The following is a 16,122-nucleotide window of genomic DNA, read 5'->3' on the forward strand; positions in this document are numbered from 1 at the left end:
CCCAGGTATCTCCATGCAATACTATGATGACCACCTCCACCTAAGTATCATCTTCATTAACATTTACACTCTCCAGAATCACACACACAGTAGCTAGCTAGCCATGGATTTGATTAACAGTTTCTTGAATCTAGTAGCACCTCCTTTCACCTTCTTCACCATGCTCTTCTTCCTCCCTTCATGGATCTTCTTCAAATTCTGCCTACGCATTTTCCGCACCGTTTTCTCCGAAGACGTATTCGGCAAAGTCGTCCTCATCACCGGCGCCTCCTCCGGCATCGGAGAGGTGGTACTTTTAACTTCATTTTTTTTATCATAATTAACAGTCAGTTTATGGTATATCATTTAAATATTGTAATTAGATTACAGTTTTAGTTGGCTAATTAGAGTTTTAAGGGCTTTTCAGAGTTTTAGTTAACAATGTATTTAAGGGGCCTAAGTAATCCCATTTTGACGCCCTGCTTGCGGTGCGCACATATAATGTATATATGTGTGAACCCTTGGGTGGGCAAAAGTAAAATTGCACTAATTTTGACGTTATTTTACTAATCACGTGAAAATAACGTTAAAAGTGGCGGAAGGTTAATCAGGCATCATGTGGTGGCGTTGATAGCCGAAAGACAAGGGCACATGCACCAATCTGCCGGTGTCCCGATGATTGAGTGTTATGTGTCTTATGTCCAAGGCTTGATTCAAAACTACTATCGAGCCGGGGGTCTCACCGGAAGCAGCCTCTCTATCCCTATGGGATAGAGGTAAGGCTGTCTACATCTTACCCTCCTCAGACCCTACCATAGCATTGCTATTGTTGGGATATACTGAGTACGATGATGATGATGATGATGAAGTAATCCCATTTTGAGAGTTATTGTAATCAGGTTTTTTGAGTTGTATTTTCTTGATTATTATAAAAGTTAGTTTATTCTAATTGTGTATTATTCGTTAATTATCATATATAGATATTGAGTTTTGTATTGTGAAGTAACTGAATCGAGAAATTGAAACTGTATGACACAGCATCTCGCGTACGAATACGCTAGCAGAGGAGCATGCTTGGCTTTATCCGCCCGTAGAGAGGATCGTCTCCAACAAGTTGCTGATCGATGCCTGCAAATCGGATCGCCTGATGTTATAGTCATCCGTTCTGATGTCTCCGACGCTCATGACTGTAAACGAATGGTTGATCTAACCGTTCATCACTTTCATCGATGTAATTTGACTGCATCTTTTTGCGTTTAATTAATTTTGTTCTTCCAAGATCTAACCGTATGAGTAAACTATATACAGTGGATCATTTGGTGAATAACGCTGGAATCTCTCAAGTCTGTATCTTAGAAGAAGCAGATGATATCACGAAGTCACGACCCGTTATGGTAAATATAGGCTCCAGCATATTAAGTACAGGGACTGAAATGATAGTGTAGATCTAATAAGTTGAAAGACTGAGTGTAAATACAGTTAATTAAGGTGTTAGTTAGTTTATCGTCTGTTAGAACATTTCTTTTTCGTCCAGGCAATATTTGAAGAGTTTTTTAACAGGATATAAATTTCTGGGGCTCGGTATACACTACAAAATTTGCAGCTCCGTATCTCAGAAATAGTGGAGGCGGAATCATCGGGCTATCCTCTGCAGCTTCATGGATTCCCGCTCCGAGGATGAGTATCTACAGTGTAATCTTCTCTTATTTGCTTATTACAGATTCGGTAGAGGCGCATATGTTTTTATTTATAAATTATAATCGTTAATATGGTATGGTGATTTAGGCGAGCAAAGCAGCGTTAGCACAGTTTTATGAAACAATGAGGGTTGAACTCGGGTCGAATGTCAAAATAACCATCGTGACACCCGGGTTCATAGAATCTGAAATGACACAAGGCAAATTCCTTTCACACCATGGCAAGATGGTAGTTGATCATGTTGCTCGAGATGTAAGCTACCTTTGTTGATATATAATACGAGTAATAATACACTTGTTAATTTTACCGACTGATTGTTCAAAAAATAATAATCAGATGCAAGTAAACCTGTTTCCCGTGGCGAAAGTGGAAGGAACTGCAAGGGCGATATTGAAGCAAGTGCTTAGAGGGGAGCGATATGTGACGGAACCGTGGTGGATGAAGATGACATATGTGTGGATGGTGTTGTGGCCCGAGGCGGTGGAGTGGATGAACCGGTTGATGAACATGACAACAGTTGGTGGTTCTAGCTATGATACTTTAGGGAAGAGGATTATGGAGATGGTTGGAGGTCAGAGCGTTCTATACCCAACAAGTATTCACTCTTCTGGGATGAAGTCGGACTAACGTGATTTACGATTCGTTTTTGTTTAGGTTGTGATTTGCGATTCGTTTTTGTTTAGGTTGTTATATAGTCGTGTGTGGTTTATCCAGTTCGGTTCTTTGTATAAATAAAGATCCTGTGTGTTCTTAAAAAATATTTTGGCTGTAACTTTATTCCAACTTCTATATCACTATGTGTATGAGCCACTTGAATAATTTACCTTGTAATAAATCAAATGCATATATAATGTGTTGCATCTAAGAAATGTGTGAACCAAATATACACCGCCACAAACTGCAGTTGAATGTGTTGTACCGAGTCACTCGGTATCACTCGTATTCGCAAATGAACACTAAATACATCCACACAAAAACTATTTTAAGTACGTGTGCAGGTTTCAGTTTATGGCATCGACCCGAAGAAAATATGCAGGTCATGCTTTGACTCATTTACTAAACCAGTTCTTTCTATCAACTAAAACCCATATAAATGTCAAAAAGAATATGTAGTAACAAGGTCCCCCAAGACCCATGATTCAAATTAGCTTACGGATCTTGACCCATGTTCAAATATAACCTACTAATGCTACATTTTCTTACAAAACAAATAGTTAGAAAAAAATAAGAGAAACAGAAGCAACTAACCAAAACTTGATATTGATTTAGAGTATACAATCTCTGCTTGAGACTTCACCAATGTCTTATCCCTCCATCTAGTTAACCTGCCATCAATAACCTTCTCAACAACATCCAATCGCTCCGTCATCACCAACTCTTCAACTTCAACCATCTTATTAAACTCCTTTTCCATTATCACCTCCGCCTCGTTCAATAACCCCATCTTATATTCCAGTTTCTTCAACTATTTTAACATAATATCAAAATCCATGTCAATAAACAAACAAACAAACCACAATGCCCACAAAATATAATTCCAAATATCACATTTACACCCCGTTTAGCTAAAAACGAGTTGATTTGGGAATAGAGTACGCACCTGCGTGTTTACTATAGACGAGACTAGACGTTCAATTTCTTTATCTTCTTGGACTGCTAATAACTTGGCGTGTGCAGCTGCAGCACCGAGAGCCGTTGCACATGTAGCCCTCACTTGTAAAGATAACGGGATTGAACCATTTTCTTTTTCTTCATTATCAAATAATTCTTCTGGAATTTCATTTTCATCACAAAGAGCAGCCTCAGCTGCAGAAGCTGTAACTTGTTGACCAATCACAGCAGAAATGTGAGCAACCTAATAATAATATACGAAAAGGAAAAGAATCATATCAAATGTTTTAAGCAATGGATTATCCGCTTTCATACTTAATATTAATCACAATGATGGATACCTGCTGCATAAGTGAATTACCGACATCAGGAAAACGTTTCTGACTTTCAAGCTGGCAAATTTGGCCATCTTTTGCTTTAATCACTTCGGTTTTTCGGTTGCTGGAAACTGAATTCAGTGCAATGCATATTCTCTTTGCAGGCGGGCCTTCGGTATCCACATCAGCATCAGCATCAGCATCAGCATCACCAATTGGTTGGCATTTGCTTTCAATTTCAAGATTTTGACTTTTGGTATCTTTTTTAGATGCTGGAAAGCCTTGTTTCTTGTTGTTTGTGCATTTATTATATGTGGGTCCCAGCATAAGTTGCCGGAAAGGTAATTGCATAAGTTCTGAAATACACTCTAGTTTACTCTTCGTTTGGACATTTTGGACTACAAGATCCCAGTCAACTCCATGCTTTAACACACATTCTAAAAGCACTAATGTTTCGGCTTCGGTCCATGTGGCAACACGGCCCCCATTGTTGGAAGCGTGTTCAACAAAAGTGTAATCATCAACAGATTTGTTGTTTCCATAAGCTCCATTTTTGAAGCATTTGGTACAAATGACGGAACTCCCATCCTAACACAGTTAAATCAGATCACAAAACTTTTTAGTTTATATGCAGATTTCATAAAGCAAGAGTACAGGACATGAATGGTGGACTGTAACCTTTGGTAATTGATGTTTAAAATAGCTGTTTTATCTATCAAATCCATACAATGATGGTTTCTGCTAAAAATGAGGCCCCTGTTAACTTTCTCACGGATCCTCTTGAAGGGAGGTCTACTTTACGACCAGCTGATATTCTTGTGTTCGGGTGGGCAGGGGGGAAACACGCCTGTGTGGATCTTACAGGAGTGTCTCCTCTTGTTGGGCTCAGGGACCGTGGGTTTGTTGTGGGTCAGGCTGCATTGAAGGCTGAATCGGGCAAAGTTGTTAAACACGAGAAAGCTTGTTTAGATAATCAACATGTCTTTCTACCATTTGCATTTGATACATTTGGTTTTCTGGCTCCAGAGGCTGTGAAATTTTTGAGTAGGGTTCAGCGCGTCGTACACGGAACCTCTTCAGCTTCTAGGTCCCAAAGCTTCGTTTTTAGCAGGATTGGCTTTGCTGTTCAAAAGGGGGTTGCGGCGCAGCTTGTTGCCCGTTTGCCTGCCACTTTATTGTAATCGTTTTATAGTAAATTATATAAAACTTCGATTGTGATGGATTCATATGGTTTACTACTGGGCCCAAAATAGGTTTCTATATGATTTTTACATGTATATCAAATATGACAGAAAACACACATCACAACTGCAATTAGTAATTACAGGTTGAAAACTTAAACATCAATTGAATCCTGACTATTGGAATTGTGGACGCTTGGGCTTGGTTTGAGCCTGGTTTACTTGAAGACATGCTTTGGGTTTAATGAAGATTGAAGACACAGTAGGTCTTTGGGTCGGCCTAACATTTCTTTATTAGGGCCCGTTTATGTAGTCTATATATATATATAGCTTATATTCTACAAGTTAATTATGTGTCTTAATAAGTTGTTAAATCAAACATTATTTAATTTGTTAGAGTAATAATTGCTAATCTACCATCATTTAAGGACAAATGAGTAATTTACACCTTTAAACAAATAAGCTTATATTAAATAAGCTAAAAAACCATCTTCAAATAAGCCTCAAATAAGCTTATATAAGCTAATAAGCATAAGCTTAAAAAGCTAAGCCAAACACCAAATTAAGCTTATTTTATAAAAAAAGCTAAAAAAGCTATAAGCCTTGCTAAAAAAGCTAGGCCAAACACCCCCTTAATTTAATTAAGAGGGTGTTTGGCTGAGCTTTTTGTTTTTGTTTTTTTGTTTTTGAGGGGTAAAATATTCAAAATGTCTCTCCAAAAAGCAAAAAAGCTTTAATTTGAAGCTTTTGGAATTGTATTTTGGACATTTTAACCCTCCAAGCGCGAAAAAGCAAAAAGAAAAGGCTTAGCCAAACACCCCCTAACTGTCTCACCCGAGTCGTTTTAAAATAACGGGACACATGTTTTAAATATTTATTTTGGGTCAAAATTTCTAGTCTAAACTACTTTCCTAAATTTAGTGAAACTTATTTATGTTAGTGTAATATAATGTATCAATAAATCATTTAATCATATAACTAATTCTTTAAAGAGATTAGAAACCAACTATGAAAGTTGTTCCAATCGGGTCACTCATAAAAAATTTTGTTCGAATCAGGTCATTAAACTTTCATTTTTGTTCCAATCCTAGATATTTTACCTGGATAGCAGGTAAATGTTCCATAAGATGATCATACGCACATTTGCTACTGGTTTTCAACTCTTCCATATGCACACGAACCGACCTGAAACCCGTTTTGACATTTCCGACCTGGACCCATACCGGCCCGGACCCGTTCTGACCCGAACCGGTTGACCCTAACCCGTTCCGACCGAACCAAAACAACCCATTTTGGTTAAAACGTGCTGAAACAAGATGTTAAGTGCTGAAACAAACTGAAAAATCGCTTAAACAAGTTGTTAGGTGCTGGAACGAACTGAAAATTTGCTTTAATGAGCTGTTACGTGCTGAAACGAACTGGAAAAACGCTTAAACGACCAATTAGATGCTGAAACGAAATGAAAAATCGCTTAAACGAGCTGTTAGGTGCTGAAACGAACTAAAAAAATCGCTTAAACAAGTTTTTGCTGTGAAAACGAGCTGAAACGTGTTTAAAACGCGCTGATTCGTTGGTTCAAAAAAAACTGACGCGAAACCCGTTTTAACCCATTCTGACCTTGACCAGTTCTAACTCGAACCTGCTGACCCTAACCCGTTCCGACCTGAACCAAAACAACCATTTTTTTAATTGACCCGCTTCGACCCATGACCCCTTTCCACCCAACCCATTAACAATATAACTAAAAGGATTGTAATTTATTGTAATTTTTTTTTTAAAAAGAAATTGAACATATTTACATTTTTTTTTTCATTTTTTGCAATTTATTTCAATTTTCCGAATTTTTTTTTCAAATTTTCGGAATTTTAAAATTATATTTCGCATTTTTACTAATTTTCACGACCTATAAAAGTTATTATGCAAAGTAAAAACATTGAAAAAAACTAGATTACCTGCTATCCAGGTAAAATATTTATGATTGGAACAAAAATGAAAGTTCAATGACCTGATTGGAATAAATGTTTTTATCAGTGACCTGATTGGAACAACTTTCAAAGTTTATTACTATTTTATGAAGTTATCCCTTATTTAAATTATAAAGATTAAAATATTAAGGTGTTTATGTCAGTATAATAAAAATACTTATATCTTTAATGAATTCATATTTACCTTTTTTTATTAAATCACTTTATAACACTTTTCAATTGGAGATGAATGTGGTAAAACTTAATGAACGATATATATAGGTTTAAAAGATGCAAACAATAAGAAGTTACGAAAGAATAACAATTTTATTCTCACGTATTCATTCAACGTCCATGGATCAATTGAATTCCCATCCCTCTCTTTCAAGTCTAGTCATGCTAATTTTATATATGATAATCTTTTTTTATTTCATTTATAATGAAATATCTTATTATTTTCGGTTAAAATTCGATATTTCATTAAAAAATTATAAACATACTTATAAAATCACTAGGTGCATCTTTTTCATTATTATGATTAAATTGTGTGATAATGCACCACGTATTCGTATGAATATTACATTATAAAATATAATATGTGTCACACCCCAACCTATGGCGGAACATGTCAGGGCGCGACATTGATTGTATCATAACTCAGAAGACACTAGGTAAAATAAACGTGTCAATATCTAAATTATTCATTCATATATCAATTTTTAAAAGCACAAACATTGTCTTAACAATAACGTTACAAGTCATTAATAAATAACTTAAAACAAAAAGAAAATGTTCTTCATTCATCAAGCAACCTAAGGTCCTATCTAATTTCCAGTACTCGATTCATCCGATAAAGCCACCTGCGCCATGCATGAAAATATATATTTGTCAACATAAAGTTGAGCAAGTAAACCACGATTTTGAGTATATATAATAATAAAATGACAATTCTGTGCGATAATTGTAAATCACTACAACTAGTATAACAATAAATAAAAGTTGTCTTTTCACTCGAATTATTTTGATAACGAGCTAATTCGACGGCGTATGATCATACTAATGAGGATGAGGATAAGGATACCAACCAACATAAAGTAAACACATAGTCATATTTGCACATATCAACTAATCGAGCAATTTCAATTACGCATATAGTGGAATCGTAGTGAAAACAATAATTTAATTGTGAACGCATAACGCCCCCAAAATTGTAAATCAGTAAAAAAGGGGGATGTGAATTTACTTAACTTATTAAGTACAGTAAACGAGGACGAGATAAATAAAGAAGAGGCTAGGATGGAAAACGGTTAAGCTCCTCGAGGTTCACCGACAAATATTCCTAATTATTAATGAATAAGTGAGTTAAATATAAAAGATAAAATAATATGACGGATATTGGGTCTCGACGAGGTTATTAATGTGTAATTAGTCTTATTATCATCATCGTATTGTCGTTGTATTTTATTAACGTTTTAATTAACACTAGTATTTAATCAACATTAATTATTTTAAATAAGATAAATATTATATAAATTAACATGGAGTTTTAAAAGGAGATTGATTATGAACAATTTAAGTTCGGCTTTAAGGAAGATATCATTTATTACTTAATATATTTTGTAAACAATAAAAGAAAACCGGGTTTTAGGATGACGGGAAAACGACTCAAAATGTCGGTGTATAATATTTAAATGATAATTTGTGTAGGGATTTATTAAATATTAAAAGAAACAAAAACATTAAATAGAGTTAATAATAAAAGAAAGAACTAAAAACAAGACAAAACCCAAAACCGGGCTGGGTCGGGTTCAAACCCGAGACCCAGCCTGTGATAACTAGAGGACTAACCAACTGAGCCATCATGGCCAGTTGTTAACTATTGCAGGTCCAAAAAAATATAAACACATGTTTAAAAGGACATGAACCCTAGATTATCCAATTGTATAATCTGGTTCATGTTCGATCAAACAAGTTTAGGGCTATTGATCTATGACAAATCCACTCTTGTGCCGTTCGGGATGATGGGACATGCGTCATCGAGGACGATGAGTCTAAAGGGGGGTTGTTTGTAACACACTTGGCAAACACAACATCGTCCCAATCTTAGGCTATCCCACATCGGCCGTGGACAAGAGAGATCCTTGGTTCATAAGTAAATGTCTTGCCTCTTCAATCACCAACGCGTTTTGGGCAACAAAAAACAAATCCGTGAGCACTTCGTGGGCAGAGCGGACAATATTGGTGGTGCGAGGGGCCCGATGTTACAGGTGGTATCAGATCCACTCTTATATCATTCGGGATGTTGGGACACGCCTCATCGAGGACGATGAGTCCAAAGGGGGGTTGTTTGTAACACCCTTGACAAACACAACATCGTCCCAGTCTTAGGCTATCTCACATCGACCGTGGACAAGAGAGATCCTTGGTTCATAAGTAATGTCCTGCCTCTTAACATCACCAACGCGTTTTGGGCAACCAAAAACAAATCCGTGAGCTCTTCGTGGGCAGAGCGGACAATATTGGTGGTGCGAGGGGCCGGATGTTACAACCATACCTCTTAATCAAATTAAAACAGCCAGTAAGATGGTGTAACTGATCCGACAGGTTGCGGCCAAAAGAGGAGAGATTTGAGTGACGGGGTGCTAGTGTTAACTGAATTGGTTATAGGGGAAAGGGTCGCGACGGAGAGGAGGTGGTTTCTGCAAGTTTAATTGAGTTATTACGAGGGGTTATATAAGATCACGAGTTAGGGTTTGTTCGGGCTTAATAAAATTAATTGCTCACAATACGGACTAATTAACATGCGTTTACTAAAATTGAGTGTCGGTTACGCGTTTATTCGATGGAATATGCTAATTTCCTAAGATAATCGGTCAAGAACAAGCGGGAAATGATGATTTTGAAGATGTTGGGTGCGCCGGGTTAGATTTGGGTTGACTGGTCGGACCAGGTGATGGTTTAGGTTATAATATATTACTTACAGGTTAGGCCCCTGGAGTTTATAGATGGGAACGATAATTGGTTATAGTTTGAGTTTGGATGGAAATTGTCAAGTTCTTGTAAGTCGAATACTTAAAATATTAAATAATAAAACTAAGACAAAAAAAATACTCAATAAATGTGTCGGTTTTATTAAATGAGTGACCCGAACCCTTAAATGGGTCGGGTTTAATTACAAGAATATGAGAATGAAAACCTGAAATGTTACAGTATTCACTACTTTAGGAAATTTCGTCCCGAAATTAGGAATTAAGCCGTAACGAAGAGGTGCGGGTACTTGGACTCCATTTGGTCTTTACGTTCCCAAGTGAACTCGGGACCACGTTTAGATTCCCATCGAACTTTGACAAGCGGAATAAGACTACGCTTGGTCTCTTTGTCCATATTATCCACGATTTCAACGGGTTTCTAGATAGCACGCATAGATTCATCAACTTGTACTTCAATTAGGGGTATGTGGAGATTCCCCTTGGCTAAGCACTTCTTGAGGTTGGAGACATGAAAAGTTGGATGAACATTGAAAGTTTTTCGGGGAGATTGAAACGATACACAACTTTACCAACCCTTTCAACGATCTCAAACGGGCCAACAAAACGAGGAGATAATTTGTTACTTTTGCCAAAACGAACTACCCCTTTCCAAGGAGATACTTTGAGGAGAACTCGATCACCAACATTGAACTCGAGAGGTTTACCACGCTTATCGGCGTAGCTATTTTGACGGCTATGAGCGGCAAGAAGGTTTTGACGAATAAGAGCGATTCGATCGGAAGTTTCTTGAACAAGCTCGGGACCGGTGATTTGCGATTCACCAACCTCGTTCCAACTAATCGGGGAACGACATTTTCGGCCGTAGAGAGCTTTAAAGGGGGCCATGCCAATACTAGTGTGAAAATTATTATTGTAAGAAAACTCTACAAGTGGTAAGTGAGTATCCCAATTTCCACCAAAATCTAGTACGCAAGAGCGAAGCATATCTTCGAGAGTTTGAATTGTTCTCTCGGATTGACCATCGGTTTGCGGGTGATAAGCGGTGCTTAGTTCAATACGAGTACCCAAGGCTGTTTGCAACGATTTCCAAAAATGAGAGGTAAACCGCCCATCACGATCGGAGATAATGGTCAACGGCGTTCCATGGTGGCAAATGATGTTCTTGACATAGAGTCGGGCTAATTCGCTTACGGAGGATTTTTCTCGGAACGGCAAGAAATTAGCTGACTTGGTCAAACGATCGACAATCACCCAAATACTATCATTGCGGCTTTGAGTAGTGGGGACTTTAGTAACAAAATCCAAGGCTATGTCTTCTCATTTCCAAGCGGGGATCGGAGGTTGCTCGAGCAAACCTCTTCGCTCTAAAGCAGCTCTAGGAAGGGAGAGTTTGAGAGAGAAGCTAGTGAACACTGTTTGTTTCCATCTCAACACTCTCCCGTCTTCCCGTCTCAACAAACGGCTTTTGATGCTCGGCTTTAACCTTAGAACAAGTGAGGCATTTAGATACATACACCGCAATATCTTTCTTCATTCCCGGCCACCAAAACATGGTACGAAGATCGGCATACATTTTATCCGCACTGGGATGGATAGAGTATCGTGACTTATGAGCTTCATCGAGGATGAACATGCGAAGAGCGTCACGATCGGGAACCCATAAACGGTCCAAATAATAGAGTAAGCCATTACGTTTGGTTTCAAGTTGGAGTTCGGCCCTACACGACATCTCGTCGTGTAAGTTACCCTCGGTGACGGAGACGTGTTGTGCGTAGAATGTAACATTTCGATTTTTCGCATTTTATTTTAATAAATTGTATTTTCATTCGAATCCATATCCGTATTTATAAACCCAACTAAGCGATTTTAGCATTTCATTTGGTTAATAAATAGTTATATCGTACTGATCGATAAGCGTGAAGTTCGTTAGTTTGTCTTCTAGAGGATCGTTAACAAACCGTAAGGATTGGAATGGTCATTTTTGTTAAGAGTTCATATATTCCATTCAAGTTTTAAACAATTAATAAAGGTCTAGGGTCCTTTAGGTAAATTCGCTAATATATATATATATATAAACCTAAACCAAACCCTAGCCCCCATCTCTTTCTCTTATTTTCCGGTGCCGTTTTCCGGCGACTGGAATTGGCTCCGGCGAGTCCCAAAGCACCACCACCGACCTCAGACACCACCACTCTCCTTCTTCGGTAACCCCATCACCTCCGGCACCCTCTCATTCCCTTTCCCTCGTTTTTCCGGCAACAATTTCGGTGGCGGCAGGCTACAGCGCTGGTTCAGGGCGGTAACTCTCAGCGACGCGGTCACGTGGATGTATTATTTGTTTGATTTCGAGTTCGTATGACCAAGTTATGAGCAAAACAAGAAAGGGTTCGTATTCCGGCTGTCGGGTCAGTTTTCCTGCTAACTGTTTGGTTTTCCGGTGACGGTAAAGGTGTTTTCCAGTGACGAAAACAGGTACAGATAGTGTAGTTCAATGAGACGATCGCGTGGATATCTTATTTGCCTAAATCAGAGTTCGTTTGTTATGGTTTCGAGCTATTCGACTATTTCTTTTTGTAAATATTTTAAAGGTTATAAAACTTATAAAAATTAATATTAAATATAAATAAACTTTTTCGTATTAAAACCGAACACCGTTATAACCTGTTTTCTCGGCTCGACTCGTTAAACTAATTTAATCTATATATATATGTATGTATATATCGTAAATATATAAATAACGAACATAACTTATTTAAACACCCGACACCATCTTTTGGGTAAAGTTGTTTACATAAAAGATGTACATTTTTCACATGATAAACATAAGCCTTAAATCAAAATCTGTTAAGTTGGAGCTTTCGGTGGTCAAATCGATCCATCGATCCCGGCCCGTTAAGGGGCATTTTAGTCAATTTTGGAATAATTCGAATAATCTATCTTCTGGTTAGAACTAGCTTTCAGATCAGAAGACTTTTATGTTCGTCATAATATCTTAAGTGTAGTGGTCAGAACCCGACTCCAGACTCGCAGTTTGGATTCTGAACAGTACCAGCTCGCTTAAATATTGTTTATTTCATAACTTAAGTTCTAGACATCCGTTAGACCTGTTTCCAACGGCTACGTTCTCGTTTTTATTTGTATATTATTCCCTCAAAGTTTCAGGTTTATTTATTTTCTGACCAGTCAGCTCGCTTAACCGCATCCTTAAATTTCTCGTTAACTTTATTATTTCAAAGTGAGTACTTTCATACCCCTTTTTCCATCTTTCGTTTTGGGGTGACATTTCATACTTATCAAACTAAATGCTTTATTTACTTGAGTGTAACATCCTACTTTCGGTTATATTAATAAAATAAAGTTCGTTTATTTTATAACGGGTCGTTATCGGTTTAGTTGAATAGGATACGAGATGGACTTGTGTTGGGTAAATGGATATGAGTTATGGACTTGGGTTATGGAGGAATGAAGGAAAGACCATGGGCTTAATCCCATGATCAAAAATATATATACCCTTAATCCTCCATTTAATTCATTTACACATATCCCTTACACCATCCAAAACACACACTAAGATTCTCTCTCTAGTTCTCTCTCTCTCTAAACCGATATCAAGAAGGAAACCGAGAACCGACCTGAGGTAATGATAGTATTATATTGTATGAGCTTAACCCGTTAGATATAGTTGCGAAACGACGAGCCGACACCGTTTAACCGCTTAAATCACGAGATCCGGGTGGAATCGGGTATAAAACGAACCTATGATGAGCTTAGCGATCACCCTAGCTCAGATCTGGATCGAACGGGGCGAAAAACGACGAAAAACGGCGAAAAACGAGTTAAAACTCGTTTTTCCGGTGAGTTCGCGCTTTTCCGGCGGCCTTCCGGCAATGGCGGCGCCGGAAAAGTTAATACGAGGTTACGGGTGTCAGGGAATGTTCTGACATCCCTGACCTAACCCTAGTTCGCCAGGGTGTAATTGACGAATTAGAAGCGATTCGCTAGCTGATTCGTCTAAGAGAATATAACGAACTAGCTTTGATTCGTGTACTAATTCGCTTTGATTCGTGTACTAATTTGTTAAGGAAAGACTGAAGAACTAGCTTCAGTTCGTTAAGTCCAATTCGTATGTCGACCAGTTCGTTATAAGGTTTGATTCGTTATGAGGACTGGTTCGCTATGAGGGTCCAATTCGCTAAAAAGGCCAATTCGTTATGAGGTAACAGATTAGCCAGTTCGTTATGAAGGACAGAAGTAACGAATGAACACCAATTCGCTAAAGAGCATCTTAACGAATCAGAACTTTGAAAGAATGACAGAACAGTCCCTAGACTTAGAAAAGAATGTTTTAATTACAATTAGGCCCTTGAACTTTTAAGTAGCAAATTAATTAACGATTCAAATGTTAATAGAAAATGTGTTACGACAGTTAATGGAAATAAATTTTTTCCAAGCTGACCTGGCAGCTCGACCCCAGCCAGGGGCTCTGCCCCTTGGACCCTGCTAGGGGCTGCCGCCCCTAGACCCCGCTGCCAGGGGTGCTGCTCCCGGACCCCCGTTCGTTGTGGGTTATATAAAGATAGAAATACAACATGAGTAGTAGTAGTTAATTGATACATGTAAATATTATACAGTTAGCCGTGCACAAATCAATAAGGGAATAACGATTAACGGAGAGCGTAACAGGATTCAGGTGAGTTTCTAGCCCAACTTCCTTGTTATGTTTTCGGGGCTGTGTGCATACTCGATGTGATAGTGAATACACTTATCTTAAGTGATAAGTGTATGCCTTGTATGATTTACGTATGATGATTGCTTGACGGTGCGTGAACGATCTTTGGATATTGCATGAACCGTCAGGTGGTAGTTAAGATATGATTGATAAGTATGATGAGAGATATGATGTATGTATGAATATATTATGTATGCATAATGTATGTATGTTATGATGATGGTACGTGAACGCTCTTCGGAGATTGCACGTATTGTCAAGGAAAGCATGTATGAATAGTTATGGTACAGTTACACGAAATAAAGGGACCAGACCCTAATAATATCTGTGATGTTAGGGACCAGACCCTTATAATATCTGTGATGTTAGGGACCAGACCCTTATAATATCTGTGATGTTAGGGACCAGACCCTTATAATATTTGTGATGTTAGGGACCAGACCCTTATAATATCTGTGATGTTAGGGACCAGACCCTTATAATATCTGTGAGGTTATAGGGCGAAAGGCTCTTTAAAACGTGTGATTATGTATGTAAAGAAAGTATGGAAGTAAGAATGAAAGTATATGCACTTATGTGTGTATGAAAGAAAGTTAAGAGGTTAAGTATGAGATGTAAGAAGGTATTGTATGATTATGTGATTAACTAGAACTCACTCAGCGTAGCTGACTTTTAGTATGCACGCAGGTGAGTAGAATGAGGCAGGTAGCTTGAGGAGGACACATGGCATAGTTGGACGAAGCTGGCATCTGAAGATTTTGCTATGATGTTTTATTTTAAAAGACTATGTTTTGTTTTTAAATGACCATGAATGCTCGATAAGACCATAATTATGGTTATGGAATGTAATGGTTTGAATGTTTTTAATGTTCCGCGAATGTTTTAATTAACTCTGATATTTAGAACTGCGTTTATGAGTAAATCCAACACGAAAGTAGGGCTACCGGTAACGGGGCCTTACAAATCCACAAACGTGATTGTATACTTGACTTGAATAATTGCTCGATTTGGTGTTCTATGTTTATTTGCCTATGTGTTTACAACTTTTGGATGGTGGAACTATAAATCCTATACCATTTGGCAATGGCAAGGTGTCGTTAACGTAATGCAATTAACGATAACTATAAAATCCTAGACTACTTGGCAACCCCTTGTAGTTAGGTGGTGCTAATGTAAGCTTATTAGCAATTGTCAATAAAATCCTAGACTAATTGCCAATAGCTAGGTGTCGCTAACTTGTTTAGCGATAACTATTTTATCCAGGTTTATAGCTCTTATTTATTGTTTTGTATACTAGTTTTGTGGCTTTTCATACTATATACTATTGTTGCTCAAACTTATGAATTGCTCACCAACCTTTGTGTTGACAAACTTTATTTTATGAAATGTTACAGGTTTGACTATTGTTGACTCGAGGACTTGACGAAAACGTTACCAAGACTATTAGGATATTAGTAAAACGAACAATATATTTGCTACATGTATTTAACTTGGTTGTGTGAATGAGATGTGTTGTTTATTGATTTGTTGAACTAAAATGAGTTGAATAAATATTGTCACTTTAAATAGTGTCTTGTGCATTTGTCCAATCACGTTGCACCCCGGCATGTTCCGCCGCCTTTGGTCGGGGTGTGACAGATTGGTATCATAGCC

At 37.8% G+C, this 16,122-nt stretch overlaps 1 protein-coding gene across 1 annotated transcript; it reads left to right on the plus strand.

The window, feature by feature from the left end:
- On the plus strand, positions 1-2,304 carry LOC143582251 (11-beta-hydroxysteroid dehydrogenase A-like). Its single transcript, XM_077064862.1, has 6 exons — positions 1-286; positions 1,018-1,210; positions 1,288-1,373; positions 1,540-1,671; positions 1,765-1,929; positions 2,014-2,304. Exons 1-6 carry the CDS (start codon positions 104-106, stop codon positions 2,302-2,304), a joined length of 1,050 nt encoding a protein of 349 aa, XP_076920977.1. The 5' UTR covers positions 1-103.
- The last annotated feature ends 13,818 nt before the right edge of the window (positions 2,305-16,122 follow it).

The sequence above is a fragment of the Bidens hawaiensis genome, unplaced genomic scaffold (genome assembly GCF_021521415.1).
Source record: "Bidens hawaiensis isolate Kalapana, Puna unplaced genomic scaffold, B.hawaiensis_p1.1 tig00031508_1, whole genome shotgun sequence".
In the NCBI taxonomy this organism is placed as follows: Eukaryota; Viridiplantae; Streptophyta; class Magnoliopsida; order Asterales; family Asteraceae; genus Bidens; species Bidens hawaiensis.

Coding starts and splice junctions, on each gene's coding strand:
- LOC143582251 (XM_077064862.1), top strand. CDS start 104: ATGGATTTGATTAACAGTTTCTTGAATCTAGTAGCACCTCCTTTCACC. Junction 1,211..1,287: donor CGTTCATCACTTTCATCGAT/GTAATTTGACTG, acceptor AACTATATACAG/TGGATCATTTGGTGAATAAC. Junction 1,374..1,539: donor CGAAGTCACGACCCGTTATG/GTAAATATAGGC, acceptor GTTTTTTAACAG/GATATAAATTTCTGGGGCTC.